General features: G+C 36.6%; 1 protein-coding gene across 1 annotated transcript in view; it reads right to left on the minus strand.

Annotated features, from left to right (window-relative positions):
* The window catches only part of DACH2 (dachshund family transcription factor 2), a 283098-nt gene that overhangs the window by 33482 nt on the left and 224779 nt on the right, over positions 1-24837 (minus strand). Inside the window, exons 7-9 of the mRNA XM_035541609.2 lie at positions 22049-22221; positions 10728-10863; positions 8807-8887 (exon numbers count right to left, since the gene is read on the minus strand). Coding sequence (XP_035397502.2) covers positions 8807-8887; positions 10728-10863; positions 22049-22221 — 390 coding nt within the window. The remainder of the gene's footprint in view (positions 1-8806; positions 8888-10727; positions 10864-22048; positions 22222-24837) is intronic.

Here is a 24837-nt window from a genome sequence, read left to right on the forward strand (position 1 = left end):
AGAAAGCACAACGCCGCAGAAATAAAACTTCAAACAAAAGCGGAACGAGTTTTTTGTGCACATCAATAATTTAGACTGATTTAAGAACTGTTTTATAGATGCAAGTGGAGCTCTTTCTGTCTATATATAAATTGAATGTGGTCTTTATAGGCAAACAAAAAGGGGATACAATCCTTTTAAATTATTTTTAGGATAATTGTTTCCGCAACAAACATCATTATTTATCAGTTTTGAAAAGAAGCCAACTGCTAACATTTGAAACGCACAAATCTTGGCACACAACATAGAAAATGGTAATCTCACCCCTTTTCAAAACCAGTTTTGCATTTATTTTACACATTTGTCAAGTTCTTATCTCAAAGCCCGTGCAGTGTTACCTATTGCTATCAGAAATCATTGTATTTTATTTCTAATCACCTTCCCATAACTAATTTGGTAACTCAGGAAAGGAAACATTTATTGCTACCAGATGCTGTTACTTTCCTGCTCACTTATATATTACTATAAATTGATTCAACAGCCTGGAAAACAAGGTTTAATATTTATTATTTTGCATTCTGGATTTCTTCTGTTATAATCTTTCCTTTTAGATAAACAGTCCCATTTTAGTGATGCAAACGTTCTAAATTATGCTCCAGCTACCTATCAGCCTGCATATGTAAATATTATACAATGCAGGGTCATATAAAAAGACGTGAGATAGTCTGCATGCTAGAAGCAGGTTAGCCATACTAGCAATCAGGCTCCCACCGAGGCATAGCCAATTTCTGATGTATTATTTCCTCCAGGAGCACACTGCGCTCAGCCAGGCTGCACTACCGCAGTTCTTTTGCTTGGGGTAATTTCTTTAGGGTACATGGTGCACGGTGGGCACTACCAATGAACCTGCTTCTCTGAGGGCTGAGATATAAAATGCCCAGATCACCTTCTTTGAGACACTTAAATCTTTTTCTTTCTTTCTTTATTTTTTTTAAAAGGAAAGCTGGAATAGCCCATGGGGGATGCTGTAGAGTCTGTTATGAACCTGATGATCTCTGTTTGTATATTTTTCTATATCTTTATTTCCATCTGTAAACTTTATTAAGAAAGCAAGTTATCTATACTGTATTTGAAACTAACTGCATTGTTTTTCTGAGTTCTCATTCTCTCTGCATAAAACCCCTGTATACTAAAATGAGATTTTGATGGATAGTTCTGTATACAGAGGGATGAGTTTTTCCTTTTCAGATGAGAAGGAAGATATGGGAATAAATGACAGTCCTTGAAGCTGTAAACTTTCTTATGAGAAAATGGGAACAGACGGTTTTGTAGAGTCACGAAGAAAAGAAGCCAGTTCCTCAACAGCTTCCACCTATACCTTTGAGCATCAGAACACAACTGCACTCAAGCCAACCAGGATACAAAAGAGAAGGCCCCAACCCAGCTATGTCGCTGCTCCTGCAGTGCACAAGACACTGTGTGCTGCCCGTGCAGAGAACACTGACATGAAGAGATCTAGAAAAAATACAGATGTCTAACCTTGAGACTTCAGTTAACTATCCCCAACATTTGCTAGCCCACACATCTACACAGGTTAGCTCTCACTGCTGAAAAAAGAACAAACAAACAAACAAACACACAAAAGCCACTGTTAATTTAGCTACAACTATTACAGAATGATAATTGTGCTTTTCAGATACTGGGGACCATTTAACTGCAGCTTTTTCTGGGATTGATGACACATGAGCTGCTAGTTCTGCAAAATTAAAACTCCAGCCTGATTTGTATTATACTTAATATATGCTATACAGGCGGTGACGCTTACAAAATATGAATCCTAAAATAGGGTGCTGAAAAATTATCTAGTATATGAGATAATTCTTATTATAAATAAGACCATAACCTAGAAGTGCCCAACTTCTTTTCTGCTGAGATTTCAATGTGTGTATATAGAGAGATTAGTAACTAATTACTTCCTGAAACAATAAAACCTTCTCAGTAACTCACTGAATAGTTTTTGAATATTGGTGTTGGTTTTTTTTTTTCATATTAAGAAGCTTTGCACAAAGAAATAAAGGAATTAAGGCACTATGGGATTATTATTATTGTTCTTACTACTGTTTTTGTGTTTTCATTTTGCAACAACATTATGCTTTCCTTAAAATATGCCAGTTTAAAGAAAAATCAGTGAAAATACACTTTTTTAGAGTAATTTCACAGTTCTCCTTTCCATCTAAATCTCTTCTGCCTGTAATGCCCTAGGCTAAGTAACAGTAATGTCAAAAGTCAAACAGCAATTCTAGTGACTCCTCGTTTAATATGTGAATTTCGCCATGCTTTTGCCTGGAGGGCACCTTCATTGCAAACCCTTTCTAGATTTTAAGATGAACAAAAAACAACAGAACAATAATAAATACACTCCAATCTCCTAATTGACAGCAATTATATGTCTCCAAAGGTTACAGGTGTAGAGTTTACATGTTATTTTCTGAGCAATCCGTATTTTCTGACCTCTGTGAATACATGTGTACGCACACATATTCCATTTTCTGCTCCAGCTCAGCCAGCCACCAGGGATGTTCCTTCATCCAACATACCCTACATCAAAAAGGCATCTCCAACCACACCAGAAGAGGCACTCCACTGAACCGTCATTAAAAATCTTACAACCATATATCCTTCCACTGACAGCCCTCACGCAAATAAGCCATGAGATATGTAAGCAAATTCACACAAGCCAGATCTAGCTATCAAAGTGTTGCAGTCCAGGTGATGGTTAAAATAGACAGATTCAACACTATACAATGTTTTATAGATTAGAACATCTCAAAATACAACTGGAAGCAGAATTTTATTTATTCAACTATTTGTATATCCTGTCATGTTCTGTAAACTAGATGAAAAATCTGCCTTGGAAACTACTGTCACACTGACTACAAAATAAAAGAAGAAAATAAATCAGTTGGTATTTTCTGAGCAACATGCAATGGTCCAGCATGACTGAAGGAGCATGCCTGGAGATCCTTGTATTGGATTAGTCACTGCCTTTTTAGCTTAGTGCCCACTTGCTTTGAATTTCAAACTTCTAGCAGATTAAAAAAAAATAAAATTATGAGTCTGTGTACTCGCAATCAAACTTTTGGGGAAAATTATGTATTTTAACATATTCATTGATAGGACAAAGTATTGCAAACATGTCACAAATTAACAAAATTCCAATATGACTTAGGAATCCAACTCATAGTTTCAAACGTGACTGAGATACTGAGGGCCTGAATTTTAACAGGTATTCAGGCAAAATACAGTTACAGAGATAAGAGTGATGTCTCAGACTCCTAGAAGTCTGGTCCATCTAGCAGCAGCTACAAAGGCTGGCCTAATACTGGGCACAGGTGTGTCAAAGAAGCATTGATGAGATACTTAAAAACACCAACAGCCAATCTCACAGCTGCCTTTAGTGTGCTAAATTTATTCCCAAGATGTCTCTGTGAAACTTAACCTGGATCCTATTATACTGATTGCTTATTACTGTAGTGGTCCACTCTTTCAGGTATACTGCTTCATTTCCAAAGTAAAGCAGATAATATGAAAAAAGCTACTAATAGAAGTCCGCCAGTGATATAAAGGCTGGGTTTGCTCTCCGACAGCAGGAGCACACATTGCTGTCATAATCCAGATTGGTTTTGGTCCTTTCTGTTCTTGACTGAAACAAAGACTCTGGAGCCAGGACCATGGCTGTGACTGTGTCACTCAGTATTTCAACCAAATATAACATATCTCTATGGGTAACATGGCAAACTCTAAAACTTAGCTCACAATCAGTAACCCTTAGAAATTAAACCTATTTTTTATACAGTGCAGTTTCTATGAGTATCTTGAAGCTCATTCTCAGACACAAATATTGCAAATCTGTCACAATAAACAGTAAGTTTTGTTATTAATTTAAATTTGTATCAGTTTGTATCACTTACTTTGGCTTAAATCAAATGCATGAAACATGCCAAAATTTTCTTTTTTTTTTATAAGAGAAACCTGTACTGAAAGCAGCAATTGCTGGCTTCTAAGCAGTTTCCCAGTGAACAAGTGTTTGATCACACAGTCTTTGTTGTCCTTCCTAGAAATGACATGTTTTTCAGTAACATGTACTGTTTGTGCAAGCCAAAATTTCAAGCGGCGACAGTCTAAGACTACTTACTGGATGAATTCACACTGAGAAGAACCTATTCCTTCCCTACACGTACACATGGTTACACACTTGGGCACTCAAATGCACAAACACAATTTCCCAGGAGCAGGTTTGGTACCTATGGCAGGGTCAGAGCACAGGCAGGTGGAGGCTGAGCCTGCATCAGTACATTCCCACAGATCTCAAGGACCTCTGTAACATAAGAAAACCTCTCAGCAATCTTTCAGGATGCATATTTTTTGTATCTTACTGCTCTTAATGAGGACTGAAGGCAAACTTATTAAATAACTCATGTTGATTAAGAATGTCATCAATTGCAGTTAATGACTTTGAATCAGAGGTATTATGAACCAGAGAATTCAAAGGGTCATTTTTAATGTGAGCATTAACTCTAAGGAAAAGATTACTGGGCCCAATCCAAAAGCCACTAGGTGCCATTCAGCAATTTCCCCCCCTTCCACTTTTATGCCTTTCAAATCTGCTATAGCTCAGTAAGATGGACCTATAGAAAACTCAATTCACAGCATTCAAGGAAAAGTGGAAGTGGTTAACCTGGAGAGACAACCTGACTTTGGAGAGAAGCAACCTTTAGCAAACTTTCAAGATCAGGTTAGATGAGGCCCTGGGCAACCTGATCTAGTGGGTGGTGTCCCTGCCTATGGCAGGGGTGCTGGAACTAGGTGATCTTTGAGGTCCCTTCCAACCCAAGCCATTCTATGATTCTACGAAATACCACATATCTGTCTCGTTTCGTTCTCATTTATCCATTTTATGCCATGAGCTTATACAAATTGTTAAAAAAAAATTTGGTCCGAAGCCTTCTGAGTAAAGAGAATTTGGTATTTCAGCATATTTACCTAGGCTCAGCATAGTGTTTAGACAGTAATATACTAAAGCCATAGAAATCTAATAAATAAGACATATTAATAAATTATACATCAATGTAAAAAACTGTCTTGGTCCGTATGCCAAGATAATTACAAAGCAGGTATTTTACTCCAGACAAATGGCATTGTTAAATTGATTTTGAAAATGAAGTGAATTTATTTACTTACAACAACCACTATAAACTTAAAGTAAAAGATGTGACCTTGGAATATTTCATTTATTTATTTATTTCAATTCAATTATTTATTTATCAATTTATCAAATATAAATAATTTATCAATTATTTATTTTGAAGTCTGAAGAAACTAGTCACTTATGAAATTTTCCCACGAATTTTTACTCTGGTTCAGTTAAGGTGGGGTGCAGCTCCAGCTCCCCAGACATCCATGTAAAAGGCCCCGTTAAAGCATGTCATGGTTCCCCGGGGACCCTTAGGTCCTGCTTGCCTCCTGCTAAACTCACAGCAGAGGGGCAGGGCTGGCACATGCCCGCATCTCACCAGGGTCAGGGCATGCCACTGGCCCAGGAGGTACAACACTCACGCAGCCTGGCAGTATATACCACTCCTGTCTGGAATAATGACCAGTTATTAGCTGGGGAGCTATTGTTGAAAATACTAGGCTCTGGCCAAACTCTGTTCCCATTGAAGACATCACAATCCCTCCCATTGACTTCCACTATGGAAAGAGTTATGCTAGTGTCTTTTATTATTCCATCCTCTATGAGGCGTTTGAAATATTTTTTGCCATACAGTCACGTGGAATAATTGTACTTGCAATTAAATCCCACTGGCAGGTATGGCTAAAGACTTTTCTGGCTAATGTAAGATTTCATTAGTATATTTCCATAAAGCCTATGTCTAACAAAATCCTTTCCCATACAATAGAGATTTTCTTCCATGATAAATACTGAAGCAGGCAAATTTAAAATTTTAGTTATTGTGCAATTGTGCAGCTAAAATGTTAGTGTTTAAAAACAGAAATAGCAGGTAAGCACAAGCAGGAAGAACTTGTGTTTAAGTCTCTGTGAACATTTGGGGCTATGTTTTGTGGGGAATTTTCTAACTCTGTTTCCTTTCATTAGCAATTTTAAAATACAGTACACATTACCTTTCATATGGTTTTCACTCGCACCCTGACACGGATGCACAGGCAGAATGCTCGTGCACCATACTGGTTAAAGATGTTTGCCCAGAATATAATAATATAAAATATTTTGTATAAAATATAAAACGGCTGACCTATAAAGATGTTTGATTTAGTTGTCTTCTAATATTGAGCCTGACTGTACTTCCTAAAAAGATGATGGAAGGATGTGGAGTAATTGAGATTTAATGGCATTGCTCCTTCAACAAGCTTAAACGTATGGTCTGTAACCAGCCTCTAACCCCTCTGCACTGAGACAGCCATTAATTCTGTAAATTTTGTCGCTTCAACATATGCAAACAGCTCAGTACAACTGGAATAACTTCTTATTAACTGTCTTTTTTTAGAAAAACCATTAAGCTATATGCTCTTCTGCCCTGATTATCGTGAAATTACTTTGATGAGAACAAACTGACACATTTTTGTATGATGCTGAGATCACTTTCAATGGGAGATGGAAAACAAAACTGTCCTGAGGTCACAGTATTTGCTTACAATACACTAAGTTTTATTGCTCTTCATGCTACACTTTCACATGAGTAGTACTACTGTGAAATTTTAGTTAATTCATTTTCATTTGTTGCTATCTTAATTGTTACAGAGTGCTCAGATATGTAAAGATATAACAAGGTGTGTAACAAAAACATGCTCAATATACACCTTCAATAATTTCTTTGTTGTTTGAAAACTTCCAACTTACAGCAAAGCTGGCATTTTATGGCCTGCAGAGCTATAAATCATTTTTAAAATCATGATGATATTACTCAAAGCAGATGTGAAAACATATGTTTGCCATGGTTGTATAAACCGCTTACTTGTCATACTTAATAAATGTTGATACTTTTATTTTAACTACATTCCCTCTTAATAACTTTGAAAATCTTTTCCATGGTAAATATATTTTGCCTTAGTAAAAGTAATGGCAGGTTTTGAAAAACAAAGCTTGTTCTGTGTTCAAGTTATATGGATATTTTCTGCTGAGCAACCCAGCACACAACACACTCTTCAGTGACTGTCCACATCTGAAAATGAAAATTGTTCAACACATATGCGGGGCAACAGAGCCCAAAATGATTATACAGAGGAGAATACTACTACTATTAGGAACAAAGAATGTATTTTGGACTGATAAAAACCACAGAGGAATAATAACAACTTGTATGGGTTGACAGGCTGGGGATTTTCAGAAGCAGAATACTGACTGTGTCTTACTGGCGCAGTCCATCATTACAGGGTGCTTGCATCCTATAAACCAGAGGCTCCTAAAGGAGATGAAATATTGGTCTACCTCAATGCTTAACGTGAACTCAGCTTGAAATTGTTGGATATACGCTGTAGATGGATATATGCTGTTGATGCTTTTAAAATTTCAGCATATGTCCCATGATAATGCAGTCGTAAGATGCCCAGTAAGATGGTCATCCTTTTCATGAATATGCCCAAATAATTTTTTAGAACTCTGGAACCACAGTGTACATGGAGCCTTCAAATTCTTTTTTTTTAGTAGCTCATTCAATTGCTTATAGTTATAGTAAATTGCATTTAAGTTTGCTCAGAAAATAAACACAGAGAGTGCAATCACTTACATAGGCCTAAGGATTTGAGTTTGTCTGATTTTATTAGATAATCTAAAATTCCCTCAGCCAAAATAAAAATCAGTTTGCATTTTCATTTATGATAAAATATTCCTATTTTCAGTAGACTTGTAACTACATTTAGCTTATGTTGTCTCCTCTTTCGGACACTTCTCTTACTTTTCTTTCCCATCTTTTGCCTTAAAATCTTAGTATCTTCTTTGGTATATGCTTTTGAAGCACATTTTCTAGTATTCACTTCACACTTACCTTCAGCTTTCTTTCATTTCTTCAGCTACACGTCATCTTGTTTTTGCAGACACTCAGTTTGTATGGTGCTCTCTGTATGTACTGCCAGAATAAGCTTTGTCTACTAATATGATTGATATATTTTTTTGTATTTCTAAGGAAACAAAATGCCTTCTTCCTCTTCTACATGCAGCTACAGATGCCACAGCTCTGTCTCTGACAGTGACACCTCCCCAGGGCTTACCTGCATACACCAACATACTCATTTTCACCAGCTCCCAACAATCACTGCAAGGAGAAATGAGCAGAGGAGGCACTTCCCTGCCTCCTGGACAAACTCTATAGGTCAAGCTTCACCTCTTCCCTTGCTGCCTCTCACTTGTGAGCTGATGTAATATTATTAGACGTGAAAAAAGTCTAATATTTCCCTCACCTATGTACCAGCATTACAGTAGCCTGCACACACATCCACTGGAGGAAAAGAAACAACACTGTGTGACTAATCAAAGAGTTGCTAGGGAGTTCATAAATAATTGAGTCAAAAGACCAGCAAGGTATTACTCCCATATGGTATAAATAGAGGGAAGCAAAGATATGATTGTTAACACTTCCTAAGAAGAATGTGATCTAAATTCACTGGATACGTTATTCATTGCAATTAGGCACGTAGTTTTCTTAGATTTATGGTATTATATCACTGCATATGCAGAATACTAGAGAAACGAATACAACATGTAAGTGCAATTAAATGCCTGAGACAGTTTAATTTTACAGTTTAATTTTACCTTTCTCCTTTTGCATTTTTTTTAGGCTTGTCCCAGTTTCTTGATCAATGAGTTCTCCTTCCCTGCTGTTGGTCAACATAGCTAAAAAAATCAGAGTGCACAGCTATATAACACTGTCAGTAAAGAAATGTCAGAAAAGAGGAAAATATTAAATTATACCTTTTTCTCAATAGTTTGATATTTTAGCATTTATTTATACTGTGTAATTTCTAAAGCAACTGACCATTTTCACTGTCCATAAATCTCCTAATTCAGCAGTTAGGACAAACATGTAGCAAAAGCAAATTTGCTCAAGTTGATTAAAATAAGATACCAGGACGGAACTAAAATTATTACTGTGAGGAATCTGATTTCTTATAAAATGTTCAAATTAACAATTTAGAAAAGTACTTCTCAGAAATAATTGTGGGGAAAAATGCATTTAGTAAAACAAAGAATTTAGGTTTTAGCAAGTACCTATAAAGCAGCAAGCTTAATAAAGAAATACAGATACAGAGATAGTAACCCACAGATGAACTGAAAAAAAAAACATACTCCATGGTGCTAAAAATTTCCTCACTTAAAATTTTCAAAATCAAAGAGACATTAAGTTTATGATTTCAGGATGCTTACTTTCTTTGTTCTTATTTGATTAAAACATTTCCTTTTCTGCAATTACAGAATTTAAAGTCATTCCAGTGAGGAGACTTTTTAAAAAATTGCAAAAATTGTAAGAGTAAAAAAAGCCACATATTTATATGAAGTATATGTACATATCTCTATAACAATAAGCATTAGACTTCAATACAGAGAAATGTGTGGTTCAACATAAAATCTAGCTTTCTTTAAAAAAACTTTTAGCACTATTTCTGGAGCTCAGAGGATTGCAGTATGTGCTGCTACTTTTAATATAGCAAGTTACAGTAGCTTTCAAAAGCTATAATAAGGTAAAAAAGTCCCGTTTTTCATTGTTGCTAAGGGAAGTTACATTTCTTGTCCTGTATATTTCTAGCCCTATTTTAAATATACGAAAGCTGAAGGGAATCTACTTTCTAGTCCTTGCCCTGGGTATGCAGATGTTAAGGAAAATAGCTCAGTTTCTATTCACTAGCTTTTGTGTATTGCCAACTGTGCTATGTAGTGCAATGGTGCTGTATCATGGACCATAGTCAAAATTCCCAAATCCCAGCAAGCAGCTGAGTAGTTATTTGATGGGAGAGAAGACTACAATGACTTCCATGAGCTGCACTGTTTTTGCAGTTTAAATCTAGCTTAGCAATGCCTGCATGAGCAGCAGTCACTGTGAAGACAACAGTGTTGACATACACTGACGTGAAAAGATGTTAATTGACTTGCCCTAGATCCCTCCTGGAAGCACCAAGAATAGGATCCAAACTTCCTCCAATCCAAATCTGCATTTTAAACACAAGATCAATAATGCACAGACTGTGAAAACTGTTGTTGAGAGACCCAAAAAAATCAAAAGGTCTCACCTTCATTGCAATGAGGAAACACCTGGGCAAGAGGAGGTTTTTGGAGTCTAAAACTCATAATATAATCTGAGAGTTTTCTGACATGCATTCAAATTAAAACATTTCTTGTTCTTTTACAACTCCAGGTGCTTTCAGAGGCACTTTCTCATGCCAGCATGCAAGATTTAGTCAGTCATACCAAAGAAGGGGCAGTGTCTTCTGTGCATAGATGGATACAGGCACAGAATGAGTCTGAGGGGCTGGTCTCTGCATAGTGATGAACCTAACTAAACAAACTGTAGCAATGAGCTTTCTGGCTATTGGGGGGGGAGTGTTTGGTTGGTCCTTTGTTTTTTTAATAAAGCAAGGTCTTTCCTGAGATTCCCAGTAAATAAATATTTGCTTCAATAACCTGATAAAATTCTTAAGGTCAGTAGTTGTCAAGGGGTGTGAGGCTGCAAAGCACTAACCAATTCTGTCTGGAGTGTTGTCCAGCTGGGAGGGTGAGCTGGACACGCTGCTGCTCTGATGGGAGGAAGCGTGGCTCCCAGGCCGCTGACTGTCTTCTAGAGACGGAGCTGGAGAAGGGCTGTCTTGAATCCTTTCCTTGAAACAGAAATAAGACAAGGTCTGTGCAAAGTGATTAATAAGCATCAGTGAAGTTCAATCAGAAAATGAAAGTGGCTAAAACAGCAATAACAAATAGTCTTTCCAAGATAAAGAGTGAACAGAATTCACATCAAAAGGGCGGTACAGCCTTCTATACTCAAAAGCAGTGGAGTCTTCTACATGCAATGCATCTAGGCACAGTTTTTCATCCTTAGTGTCATGACACAGCACTTAACACCTTTTTTTCCTTGATAAATCTTTATTTTCTAACTTTTTCACACATAGGAATATAAAGCATGTTTTTTACATGCAGTTTGTAGAAACTAATTTTTATGTACAGACATTAAAATCGGCATGTATGAGTTACATTTCAAATAAACAATTCAGATTTGGACTAACTGGCACAAAACACCGTCAAATTTGTAAGCTCCCAAGAAAAACTACTTCTGTGCCTGAAACATTACATCATCTTCTCAGGGTAGCACGCAGACCGATTTTAAAAGTTGTGGTACTGATAAAACAAATTCACTTTTGGATGGAAAGCATCACTGGCTAACAAAAATAAGACTGCTTGCAAATTCTTATGTGCATATTTGCACACAAAATCCTGAGATTAACTTCTAATTTAAATATACCTAGTACTTTAGGGAAAGGAGAAAAAAGAGGTAAGAAATTGTAAAATTTAGCAAAATGAAATTCTTCAGATCTGTGAATCTAAACTTGCAGATTGCATGGAGATATGGAATTTCCACCAGGGAAAATCTTTAGTAACAGGTTAGACAAGCAATAATTCATCTTGTCTTGAGAAATGTGATTGATTATATGATCACTTGAGATCCTTTCCAACCCAGTGATTCCTCATGCATTATTCTTCTGAACTGATTCAAAATTCTAGTCCCCTTCATTCCTGTTCCCAGGACCAACAAAAAAAAATGAGAATTTTCTAAAAGGGGCAGATCATGGCCTGAGATGCTCTAGGTACTTTTATTTTAAAACCTCTTCTCTATGTTTTAAATCCTCTGTTACAGCTAATAAAGTCCTTAAAGGTATAGTTCCACTGGAGAGACACTAACAAGTAGATGTTTAATTTACAGAAGTCCAGAAACTGCATCTTTGCAGTTGCCCTCATCTCCTCATCTAGGGCAGTCAGCTGTTCCCTGTAGAAACCTGTGGAAACACAGGACTGAAATATTCCTCCCCCCACCCCCTTTTTTTTAAAGGGAGATCCTCTGCCTCCACCTCGTTAAAAATCACAACTACAGGGTAATCTGGGGAAGTTGTCTCCAAGGAATCTTGCAAATTTTCTTCCTTTCTAACCTACTCTCAAAAGATTTTTCATTAAGAAGTATATGTTCTGGCTACTTGGTGGCAATTTTCCATGTGTTTTTGAAAATAAGCTCAACAGCATCCAAATTTTTAGTGCAGTTTTTGCTAGACTATGCTAAATCAATAATACAGCTTTAGGAACAGAACACTAGATTCTTATAGTTTATCCATTATAAATAGCTAGCATAATAGCTTCTGCTAATAACCTATCTAAGAAATTCATTAATAACACTTGCAGTAAGATCAACATTTTAAGAATATCCTGTTACCCATTAAAGCCATCTCTCTAAAACACACCCATCTTCATATTTACAGACTCATTTGAGAATGATGCACAGGGAATATGAGAACAGATCCTCCTAATAGCAAGGGGTTGTATTTGTCTATTCCAATCACACCAGCCAAAAACATAGCATTGAATGTGTCTTTAATAGGATAGTTATTGTACATTAAATAACAACTGAGCCTCAAAATCATGTAACAGATGTGTATCTATTACATAGCTGTTAATCCTCAATGGATTCTTCAATTATCTGTTATTTAATGAACACACAATAACTAATAAATCTTACAGGAAGACTTTTAATTGCAGTATTTTTTTAATGATAATTAAAAAAGGTTAGTAAGTTTTAAAAAATGAATCTACTATGTTGAGTCTGAAGATCTTCAAGTTTTTAAAAATGAATGATTTTAAAGAAATTCTCAAATTCTGGGGAAAAAAAAGTTTAAGCTACTGATCTTCAAATGGCCATTGTCGTCTTCTTGGTCTCAAAAGACTGATTTTAAAGATTGCTGAGATGAGTAGAAGAATAAAAGTGTTGCGACTTATTCTGGGGATGGTCTATTTAGTAAACCACATTTATAGGGTCACCCCAAAAATATTCTTCTATATATATGAATAATAATATATATGCAACTGTTGTCATCTACTTTGTCTTGTGCAGGCATTTGACACTGTCCTACACAACTTCCTTGTCTCTAAATTGGAGAGACGGATTTGATGGATGGACCACTCAGTGGATTAGGAATTGGCCGGATGGTTGCATCCAAAGAGTTGCAGTCAACAGCTCGATGTTCAGGTGGAGACCTGTGACAAGTGGTCAGGAGTCCTCAGGAGTCGGTATTGAGACTGATACTATTTAAGATCTTTGTTGGTGACATGGACAGTGGTATTGAGTGCATCCTCAACAAGTTTGCTGACAACACCAAGCTGTGTGGTGCAGTTGACACTCTGGAGGGAAGGAATGGCATCCAGAGGGATCTTGACAGGCTTAAGAGGTGGGCCTGTGAAAACGTCATGAAGTTTGGCAAGGTTAAGTGCAAGGTTCTGCATCTGCGTGGGGGCAATCTCAAGCACTAGCACAGGCTGGGTGATGAGTGGATTGAGAGCAGCCCCAAGGAGGACTTGGGGGTGTTGGTGGATGAAAATCTCAATGTGAGATGGCAACGGGTGCTTGCAGCCCAGAAAGCCAGCCATATCCAAGGCTGTCCATCAAAAGAAGTGCAGCCAGTAGGTTGAAGAGGGTGATTGTCTGCCTCTCCTCTGCTCTTGTGAGATGCTACCTGGAATGCTGTCCTCAGCTCTAGGGCCCTGAGCATAAAAGGACATGTAGCTGTTGGAGTGAGTCCAGAGGAGGGTCACAAAAACAGCAAGAGGGCTGGATTACCTCTCCTACAATGACGCGGTGAGGGAATTGGGGTTGTTCAGCCTAGAGTAGGAAAGGCTCAGGAGACCTTATAGCAGCCTTCCTATACTTAAGAGGGGCCTACAAGAAAGATGGGGAGAGACGATTTATCAGGGTGTGTAGCGATAGGTAATGGTTTTAAACTAAGAGGGCAGATTTAGATTAGACATTAGACAGAAATTCTTTACTATGAGGGTGGTGAGGCACTGGAGCAGACTGCCCAGAGAAGCTGTGGATGCCCCATCCCTGGAAGTGTTCAAGGGCAGGCTGGATGGGGCCTTGGGCAGCCTGGACCAGTGGGAGGTGTCCCTGCCCATGGCAGGGGGCTTAGAACTGGGTGGTCTTTAAGGTCCCTTCCAACCCAAACCATTCTATGATTCTGTACAACCCTGAGCTTATATATACTGTCTTTTACATTTGTGTAAATAATAGCTTTGTGTAAATAATAGGTTACAGCTAACAGGCTACCACTCTGACTGTAATGCTATTTGTCTGGATTTTAGTTTTAACAGTTCTCTTTGGCACTACTTATTCCCTTTTTATCACAACGAGTACTCAATTTACAATTAGATACAATTTTGAAATGATTAATTTTACAGAAGAGTGCATAGTTTAAGTAAACTTCATTGTCTATTGCAACTACGAAAATGAATAGCCAAGGAGAGGACATGCCAACTGTTCTGCAAAAAACAAAAAACAAAAAAAAACACAACTATGAACTAATATGACGATGAATTAACACTTAGATATCACAAAAACAGACATATATGTCACCTTAAATGGGAGTTATTTGAGTAATTCAAAAGCTGATGATTTGGAAAAGCAAAGTATTCAAGCTCCTTCTGGTAACTGTACTTCCCATTGTCTCTTGCTATAAAATAATCTCTTCTTCAAGTAATTTGCCTTCAAACTCAGGGTCTTAGTTTGAAATGTTCAGGCAGAAATAAATGTGTCAAATAATAATGTCATTCTTAATCACACAGTGAATCATTTTCTAAGAGAATTACTTGATTATGTCATCTAACGTCTTTCTGGTTACAAAAATTTACATATACAGGGAAGATGTACCTTTCCCTATAGATAACAAAGGAGCTGAAATTTTCCCTATATTTTATGTACTACAAATAAGGATAGAGTACCGTCATGTAAGACTGCATGTGGATAGAGAAACTGTCTATTTCTAAATGTTTGTGTGGAAATGTAATGCAGAATTTCCTCTACTATAATGAATAACACTATGAACAGACTCTTTTTTTGCAAGTAAACAGATCCATTTTTCAGTCCTGTAATCAGTATGCATCTATTTAGCTACTTAACAGCAATGTGCTCTGGTTCATTAGGTAGCTACTGTTGTGTCTCAGCCTAGTTAAAATTTCACAGCAAGTTAATCTATTTTATTACAAATGAGAACACAAGTGATAATGTCCTCACCATTTTCCAAACACAGGGTTAACAGTATTTGTAACAAATCAATGAGGGCATTTAAATAGGAAAATTGCAAATCTAAAACCTTAACATTTTTTACACATTGATGACTTCATTTTATTTGTCATTTATATATTTTACAACCTTGTTACTTTTCATATATTTTATTTTTTTTTTCTTGAAATAGCTCAGTTCCCACCGGCACACTGCAGTGCAGCTTGGTTCTGCAGTAAGTACACTTACAGTAATAGAGAAGTATTCCTAAATAAAGTAATATTTTCTCCATTTGAATTTCTTCATATTTCATAAATCTGCAAGATTCATAATCCATGTTATAATGTAATGAATTATATATATATAATTTACAGATTGTGAGAATTTTATGAAAAATGAAAACATTTCTCAAGATCTCACCTATTTATCTAACTATAGTACCTACTTCATCTTATCTTTTCTCTTCCCTTTACAGAGCTGTACCATAAATTCTCAAAAAAGACTTTTGCAGTATTTAATCCTTTTGAAGGGTAATATATTTCTGTCTTACTAAAGAACAGTGTCTTGCTTTAGCTTAGAAAATGTAGCTACAAAGCCTGACATTGTTAATTTTAGTTGTGATTTAGGTTAACAGCACTGAAGTCATCCACTCATCCAATTTCTAGATATATCCTTGATTTCACCTCAATATTCCTCTTCTAACCCCTGTGAGGTAGTATTCCACACAAATAATATGAAACACTACATAACAGTTTTATCCACGCTAGTTTTATTAGAAATATATATGAACAGCTTACCTATTTTTGACATTATCATCTTGACCTTAATTCCTTATCTCTGATTTTTTTATGGTATTGATCTTCATTTTGTGTCAAGAATTTAGAGGAATGATGCTACTAGATTTCCCATTATTTTTCTTTATTCTTAGTACTAATGTAGCTGTAATTACTGTTCCAAATGTTAATCTATTAATGAGTTCCTAGAGGATTTAATGGCATTTCGCTGCTGACAAGCAGGTTTTGGAAGTTTGTCTGAGTCCTGGATATTTTATTCAGACATTTATCTTGATATTTCATATTTAATTGAGGTGCTGCTTCTGCAGTGGCAGGAGAGCTGGAATTCAGATCTCACTAATGAAACTGAGAGGAAGGAAAAACGGGGATTCTACTGTATTTAGGTCTAGATTAGAGTTCTCAACTCTCGTAACAAAAAATCATACCTGATCACCATGCTGATAGAATAAATTTTCTGACATTAATTTGCTCACTAGTTCCCCACTGGAAAATGCATTGTGTCACACCTGATCTTACAGCGCTTGCCAAATCACCACTGAGATTCTCAAAATGGACCACATTGTTAAGCTGAACATGCAAGATGACTAAAAAGATCAAGAAACCAGAGTGTCTCATTTCTCTGAAGAGGTCTATACTGTGGAGTCAAAAGCAGTCAGCCAACAGACTGACTGCAGATGTCCTCACCCCCTATCCAAAACTACCATGACTTTGTGCCTGTGAAGTACCACTGCTCCTATCTATGTGGCTGAAGTCTGTTCTTAATAAGAAAGAAGAAAAAGAAAGAAAGAAATTTTGGTTAGCAAAGAACTGAATTGCTACCTTTTATTTTTAGTTAATACTAAGTATTTCTTTCCATTTGACATTAGTTAAAACTAACTGAATTCTATTATCAAACACAATTTTAATAGTGTTTACTGTCCCTAACTAATGCATTAGGCTGAAAAACAACACATAATTGGTATTTAGGCTTTTCAAAGAAAGAATAATCTTGACACAGTAAGCAAGAGCTATGTTAAATCTGAGATGATGTTGGTCAGATTAAATATGATAGACCACAAGAAATATGATGGTAGAGTTACTGTTTCTGTGCATGAGAACAGTAGTTAGGTATATTTTCTGAGTTATCGGAGTCTGGAAATGGGCACATGCAGAGTATGGTCAACTTGTTGGTCTTCTGAGCTAGTTATATCATCTCCAACTGCTGTAAGAATTGGAGAAGAACAACGGAAACAGGTGGTCTAAAAACTAAGATAGGATATGTATGTCTGAAAGCCAGCTGGATCCCATTCATCTTTTGCAGTGTATCAGGAAGTCGTTCACTTTAAAATATATACTCTGCCATGTGAAATGCAATTTTTTTCACTGTGTACATATAGTTTCCTCAGTCATAGTCAACTGGCATTTGTTTTCCCACCAAATTTAAGAAATCATAAAAGCTCTTCTGTTTACTGATTTTTAATACCAGATGTTCACTTGCTAATTCCATTACCTTGTGACTACTTCCTATAATTCATTAATTGCCAGCTGCTCAGCCAAACAGAAAACCACAGCTAATCAGATGGTATTGGTAAACAGCCAAACAAGAGCTTCCTTCTTCACCATTTCTTAAATTAGCAATCACTGAGAAAGCTATGGCAACCTTCACTGGTATATTAAGATTTTACCTTCACATTTTACTTCGAATCTTAAAATATAATACTGACTAAAATTGGACAGACCCTTGCAGTGGAAACTTCCTACTTGAACCCCTCCCATGAACTGCTTCATCCAGTGCTGCTACCAGATGAAAGAAAGGTACTCCCAGGACTAATGATGGTAATGCTCTATAGAGTCTATGTTACAGCTGTATCAGTTATTAAGTACAAATGCAAATGTTTAAGCCAATACTAAAAGGATCTGAGCCAGAACTAAAAGCTAGTATGTGCTTGGTGTAACAATATTCCCTTGTGAGCTTTGCAAAAAAAGAGATATACTTGGTTTTTACTGTTTTTTTTTTTTCCTCCACTGGCAAGTTTAAAATAAGTATTCACTGATTATTCTTTAAACTAGCAACTAGTGTTAACAAGCAAGGCATTCTTCGCATCACAGGGAGAGGAACATGCCTCCCTTCATAGGAGGGGAGACGAAAAGGCTATTTAATGCAATTTGTAGGGACCTGAACATCTCCCAACACAGTAGTTTCTCTGTCAGTGAATAAAAAGATACAAACCTGCACACACAGTTCTTTGCTACAGATAGTCATAAAAATTAGCCTTATAAGAAATAAGCAAACTATGCTGTCTCACACATCGCTCCCCTAATGTATTCTAGTACCCATTTTAGCAATACGCTGCCAACGATGAACACACGCTATGAAACGGGACAGAATAAATCTAATAGAGAAAAGTATCATAAATTTTACAAAAGTTTTGTTTTATAAATCTTGTAATATTCTGCAAACATTTCAGAATGAATTGAATGCACAGAGATATGAAATTAAGTATGTTATAAATTCTGTAACTAGAAATGCTTTTATACTGAGAAGAATTGTTTCAGAGTATTCTGAGATGGCCACATTTTTCAGGCTGTCAGGTAAATTTTATGAATGCGAGTTGTATAGCACATAGAAAATAGCACCTCTCAGCAATAATTACACAGCCCATCTGTATTGTCTTTAGGGAATTTAAAATCATGTCATATACGTCCTTTACAAATGCTTTAAGAATCCCACAAAATCAGGAGAAGAACAGAACACAAAGAAAAGGAGATTCAAAAATCTCTACTGCATGTGTAGATCACACGATAGAAATAATGCTTTGTTCTGCTTATCAGTAGACCAAAAAATTCAGATGGAAATCGTGTAGGGTTGATGTGAAATACAAGATTTCAGTTCCTGGGCAAAACATAACATTGCATTTCACCCAAAATGTCAATTTTTTTCAGGGGATTTGATTTGTTTATGAAGTATATGTAGGTAACATTCTGAAAGAAATGATTTCAGAGTAAAAAAATGCTTTGAGGTTTTCTGAAACAAAGCATTTAAATTGCATTTTAACTTTTTTCTTTGGGTTTTCCAAATGCATTCAACAAATGTGCCATTTATTCCTAATGGGGACCTGGCTAACATCAGAAAGAGTAAGGTTTCTCCTTTTCCAATGTCTGCCTCAAGCCCCAGACACAGCAAGAGGAGGCCAGCATGTCTCCAAGCAGTGACTAATTATTTCAAGACAAGTCAAATCCACACCATGCTTCCACTTCAGTCCCCTCAAGACTAACAGACTCTTCTTCCCCAGGCTTTCTCCTTGCCAGTCTCCTGCCCCTCACTCTCCCCCCACAGACACCCCAAATCTACCAGGTAACAAGTTACCTCTTGCTCAGTGCAGGTCTATCCAGCATCTTCCTCTCCTTGCCCACAACTTTATGGTTAAAATTGTGTCAGCTAGCATGTTTTTTAGTCACATATGCCCCTTCTGACTTAATCTGTATAAATAAAGACTTCAGGCTTGATGACGCTCCTGATATCATACACAGCCTGAGAATATTCCCAGCTCAAGGCCTCATTCCACTATGGGCAGAGAGTGGTCGTATGATCTGATTATGAAGTTCCAAAGTGCTGTCAGCGAAGAGAAGAGCTATTCTCATTCTTGCTGGGACAGCTCTTTGTTTATTTGCCATCCACATATGTGCTGTAAGGTCTCAACTCCTTCAGACCCAATTCAGTTTACATGAGCTGTTAAGACTCAGACATGTTTTCAGAACTCTATTCAATTTGTGTTCTCAGCACACATCATGATCCTTAATGACAAACTGTATGCTGCAAATGCATATTAATAGTCGTATTCATTTGTTGCATAATTATTTTAGTTTATACCATTTAAATATGACATAAATATCATATTGTGTTCATTACAGGTGTACCATAAGATAAAATTCTAAACATTATGTAGCTATAGCTCTGTGGAGTTGAGTTGTTCTATAAACTTCAGTTAAAAACTTTGTATGGCCCATCCAAACTTCAGTTCTGATGACCTGAAAATATCGCCACTGAGTAGATTTTTCTGAGTTTCAGGACCAACACTTTTGGATGACAATAAACAACTACATTTACTCACTACTTTTTTTTTTTTTAGCCTACACAATGAATCAAGTATACTTCTGCTAAGTTCCAACCCAGACTAGTTCTCTGCTGGCTGGCAAACCATTTTATACCTAGTCCAGTAACTGGATTGCAGGCTTCATCCAGCTCAAGAACAGCTCTGGGGGAGGGGGAAAAAGGAAAAAAAAAAAAAAAGGGAGAAAGGAGGTGGTAAAGTCATCGATGCTGTATTCTCCCCCTCATCTCCTTATCCCATGCTGCACCCTTATTTATGCAGATTCTTCAGAACCATTTGAGCCAAGTTTCAAATGGAGCAAGCACTTTCAGATGAGCAGTAAATCCCTGAAAGCCTGGATTTATAACAGGGGCACTGTCAGAACCCTTGCAATAGCACTGCTAGCGGGTGCTGCAATAATCACATCAGATCATATTATAGATGGCTAAGAAGGTTTTGTGAGCCTGGCCGTTGTGCCTGCCTAATTTATAGTGTTCCTGTCAGGAGGAAATCAAGTTTCATAGTTATGACATTTCTTTCTAGAGCACTAAATGTTAACTTTGCTGATCACGCATATTTTGGTAGAACAGCTTATTTCTAAATGGCAAATGTGATATAAAAAGCATAATGACTTCATTCAAAACCTTTATAGAGCAGCTGATTCTCACACCTATAGAAAACAGACTAAGTGGTATTTTAGTCATCAGAGTATAGAAATAGATACACACTCGGTATATTCAATTCATTTTTCCCATTTTAAGTAACGTCATGTTGCCATAATTGCAGTCTATCTAAAACTAGTTATTTTTTGTACTTCTAATATGAACTTAAACAATGTTGTCATATAATAAAAATCATATTACTGATGGATAACAACCACAGAAATCATTTTACATATTTCATTTTGTACAAGGATTTCATCTTAATTGATAGTCATTCAGAGCTAGACGATTGTATGTAAGGAAAGGAAAGGACAAAGGGAGTCTCATACTGTAATAAAATTCATCTACAGTCTCAGCACTCAGAACAAATGAGAGAAAGATGCAGCATCACTTGACGGATGAGAGTAACACCACAATGGATGCATGCGTTACCTCTATCATATTAGCTACTGGTGTATTTTCCTCTACATCATGTAGAGGAAATAATTCCCTCTAGGGTGCTGGTGAGACCTACTGTTGGCTGTGGACATATTGCGTATCCCCTAGTGCAGGTGCTGGGGAAAAATCGCTGCAAATGAGTAACATCAACAAAGACCTGCTAAAGAGCCTCCTTAAAATCTAACTGCTTGCAAAAACTGTAGTATATATTAGGACAAACTAGTGTTGTTTACAAATACATATCTAATCTTCATTTTGACATACTGGTAGCATTTAAATTATAATCAAAGCTTATGCAGTCTACTTGCTGCTATAAATATTTTACTGCCATATTTAAGTTACCGTTTCCTCAAGAGGTCTCCTGAACACTTAAAGTAAAGGTTACTAAGTGAAACAAATGGAACCTCAATTAATTTCTAACAATTCGGTGACTTGCATTAACTACTTGGCAGCTGGACATGAGAAATACCATGTTTCCCCCACCTAGTCAACAACTGTGCAGACACACTGATGATAAGGAGAAGTTTTTATAGATCTAAACTAGATTAGATCTAATCTAACACTATTGAGTGCTAATATCTGTTTTTAATTATATTACAGATTTGTAGATAAAGCAGAGCATCTTATTTCTTTAACTTCTTGCCTGTACTTTCCTCAAACAGAAGCACTATCAGGACCAAGTGTGTCATATGCAGTATAAGCTCACTGCCTGTTAGGTACTTTCCTTAAAAACTTGCTATAAATGTTTTTCCTAGGAACAAAAATCTAGTCTCGTAGATGACTCTTACCTTTATAACAGAGGCCCCTGCCCTGGAAAGAGGACTGTGCATTTGGGCTGCTGCAGCCATATTAGCTATTGTATTGAGGTGGTTCATCTGATTCATTGCCATTGCAACCGAAGCAGGAGGTAGGCTGACGGGTAGCAGAGGGTGGGGCATCATCATAAACGGCAGGTCTATCCCTAAAAGAGAGCAAGGGCACGTTATGTGTGTCAGTCCCTCATTTTATAACCCTACCCATTATTTTTTAATGTCTATATTCTACAGCATATTGACTAGTCAAACACATTACTATTATGTGTTAATAATTTTGAAATTACATAGTGAATAACAAAATTAATATACAACAGTGCACAAGTTCAGTGATGTCTTTATTGATAGCAATAAAACAAAAACCACAAAACATGCAGATATTTGCATGTTTTCCCAATACAACAGAAGAATATTCATTAATGATTTTATCTGACAATATACTCTACAAAGCCCTCAAGTTCTCTTACTATTATTAGTTTACCTACACAGCAATCTGAGACTTCTATATGAGGACTATTGCTTGACTATAGGAAGCTGTGGATTGGACTATACAACACTACTGTACTACCATACAAGTCTGTCAACTGGAATATGGAATGAGAGCTCAAAATGTGAGATAAGAAAATGTTACAAGTGTTTTTCATTTCCAAAAAAGTCACTTTAAATTTTCATCTACTAAGAACATAAAAAAACTCAAGAAGGTGTGAAATGTGTTTGCACGCATTTGCAGACCTTGACATTGCTAGAAAGGTGATGTTACCGCTAAAAAGAACTGGATTTTTATATTTCATTACCAGCTATTCCAGCATGCATATTACTTGTATTTCGTAATGGCTACAATACAACACACCAATCCACTGAAAAACTTTCAGGTTCTTTTGTATTTAAGAGTTCTTCAGAGGGACCACTTGAAGATCTCCACCTTTGGGCATCCAAAATTCTTTTTCCAGAAAAAATAGGACACATTCTGCTACACAAAATGTCTTATAATTTTTCTAAGTGAAATTTTGATTAGAAATTCTCACAAAAAAAAAAGAAAAAACCCTTCAGGTACATGAAGTAAATAAAAATCATGTAACTAGTTATAACCACGTGCTATTCACATTATTTATTTCTAAAAGATTTTAACTTTTGCCTCTATCTTCATGACTTTAAATCAGAGGGCTAGTCACCATTTTGCTGTATGACAGAACACACAATAAAACTATCATTGACTGATATAGCTTGTTATTTCAGTATAATTTGACCGTAGAAATTAAAAGACACCACTGTGACTACCACAAAAGGCAGAATTGTTTATACTCGAGTTCCCACACTATCTGTTTAGCTTGAGCAAATCATGATCAACTACGATGTCTTATGATTCACTGTGTTTTGTTTATAAGATGATCCATGCCAATATTAATTATGACACGTAATAAGCCATGCCCACATATATCTCCTTTCACTTTAAACCATACTGACAATCCCCTTCACTGCTTACATCCATAAGCCTTTGTTCCCCTGCATATCTCCCTTAACAGCCCAATAATCTCTCCTCATACTCTATAGAGTTCCAAAACTCCCAGACACCATCTGGCCACATTGAGTTGTATGTCTACTTAAAGTCCAATTGACATGCAAACTAAATGCAAACTACAAACAGAATTTAACAGCACATCACCAGTTTTAAGACACAATCCGTCAAACATTTCAGAGGACTATGAAGAAAATATATCTTACACTTGCAAATCATTGGACATAATGTCTGACATTCAATAAACCCTTTAATAGCCTATAGACATTTGCCTACTACAATATCTATTGGAAAATAACTAGAAAGTTTTCTTTAACAGCAAAGAACACAATATCCCTCAAGCAAAACATGTACAGATACTGAATTATGCAAGAATATAAAATGAAAGAATAAACCATGGTGAATATGAGTCCTATAACCTGGTGATTCTTAATTACTGACACTTAACCAGATGCCCATAATGCTCAGGCTCCTGCCTTCCCATGAACAAAGCAAACATATATTGTAGAAGCCATTTAAATAGTCTGGATTTCTTCAAGTCTGTGGCACTATAGAGGTAGCAAGGAAGCATCTGCTCCTACAATTTCATAAAAAGCCAGAAATGCCATTCAACCATTAAAACTAACAGGGAAAATCAACTTTCAAAACTTTGAGGATGAAGAATTTAAACAAATAACGAGGATTCATAAATAGTAAGATTTTAATTCTTCATCCATCATCACCTTTCAGAATTACTATCAGATTACTCCTTACTACTTCTTAAAATATATTTTTGTTGCTTTCTGACTATTTCTTTGAATAATTTGCTAGTACCTCCCCTTTGGGTGTAAAAGAGGAGGGAAACTCCAAGCTTCCCACCTATCCCCCTCCTAGAGGAAGGAAAAGAGATGGATTTGAAGTGAAGTTTAAGTTCCAAATCCAAACTTTAACTGTGTCATTTTGTTCCAGTTGCTTTGGATAGCTGCATCGAAGAGATGACCTCACCCACACCTGGCAGGTACAAGGCATGACCAGGCAGAAGAATTGCTTCTACTCACTTTTACCTAGCCATTTTCACCTATGCTTTGCCCTCTTATATTTATTCAGTGGTCAGCATTTTCAACTGGAAGAGAATTTACTCATATAGCTAAAATTTTAAGCAACAGTATGATTTTTTTTTCCCTTCAGCCCAGGCCATGGCATTGTTGACTGGGACTGATATTCCTTAATCCAGCAATGGGTGGCTATTCAAGAGAGTGGCTGTATCCAG

The sequence above is a fragment of the Cygnus atratus genome, chromosome 13 (assembly GCF_013377495.2).
Source record: "Cygnus atratus isolate AKBS03 ecotype Queensland, Australia chromosome 13, CAtr_DNAZoo_HiC_assembly, whole genome shotgun sequence".
NCBI lineage: Eukaryota > Metazoa > Chordata > Aves > Anseriformes > Anatidae > Cygnus > Cygnus atratus.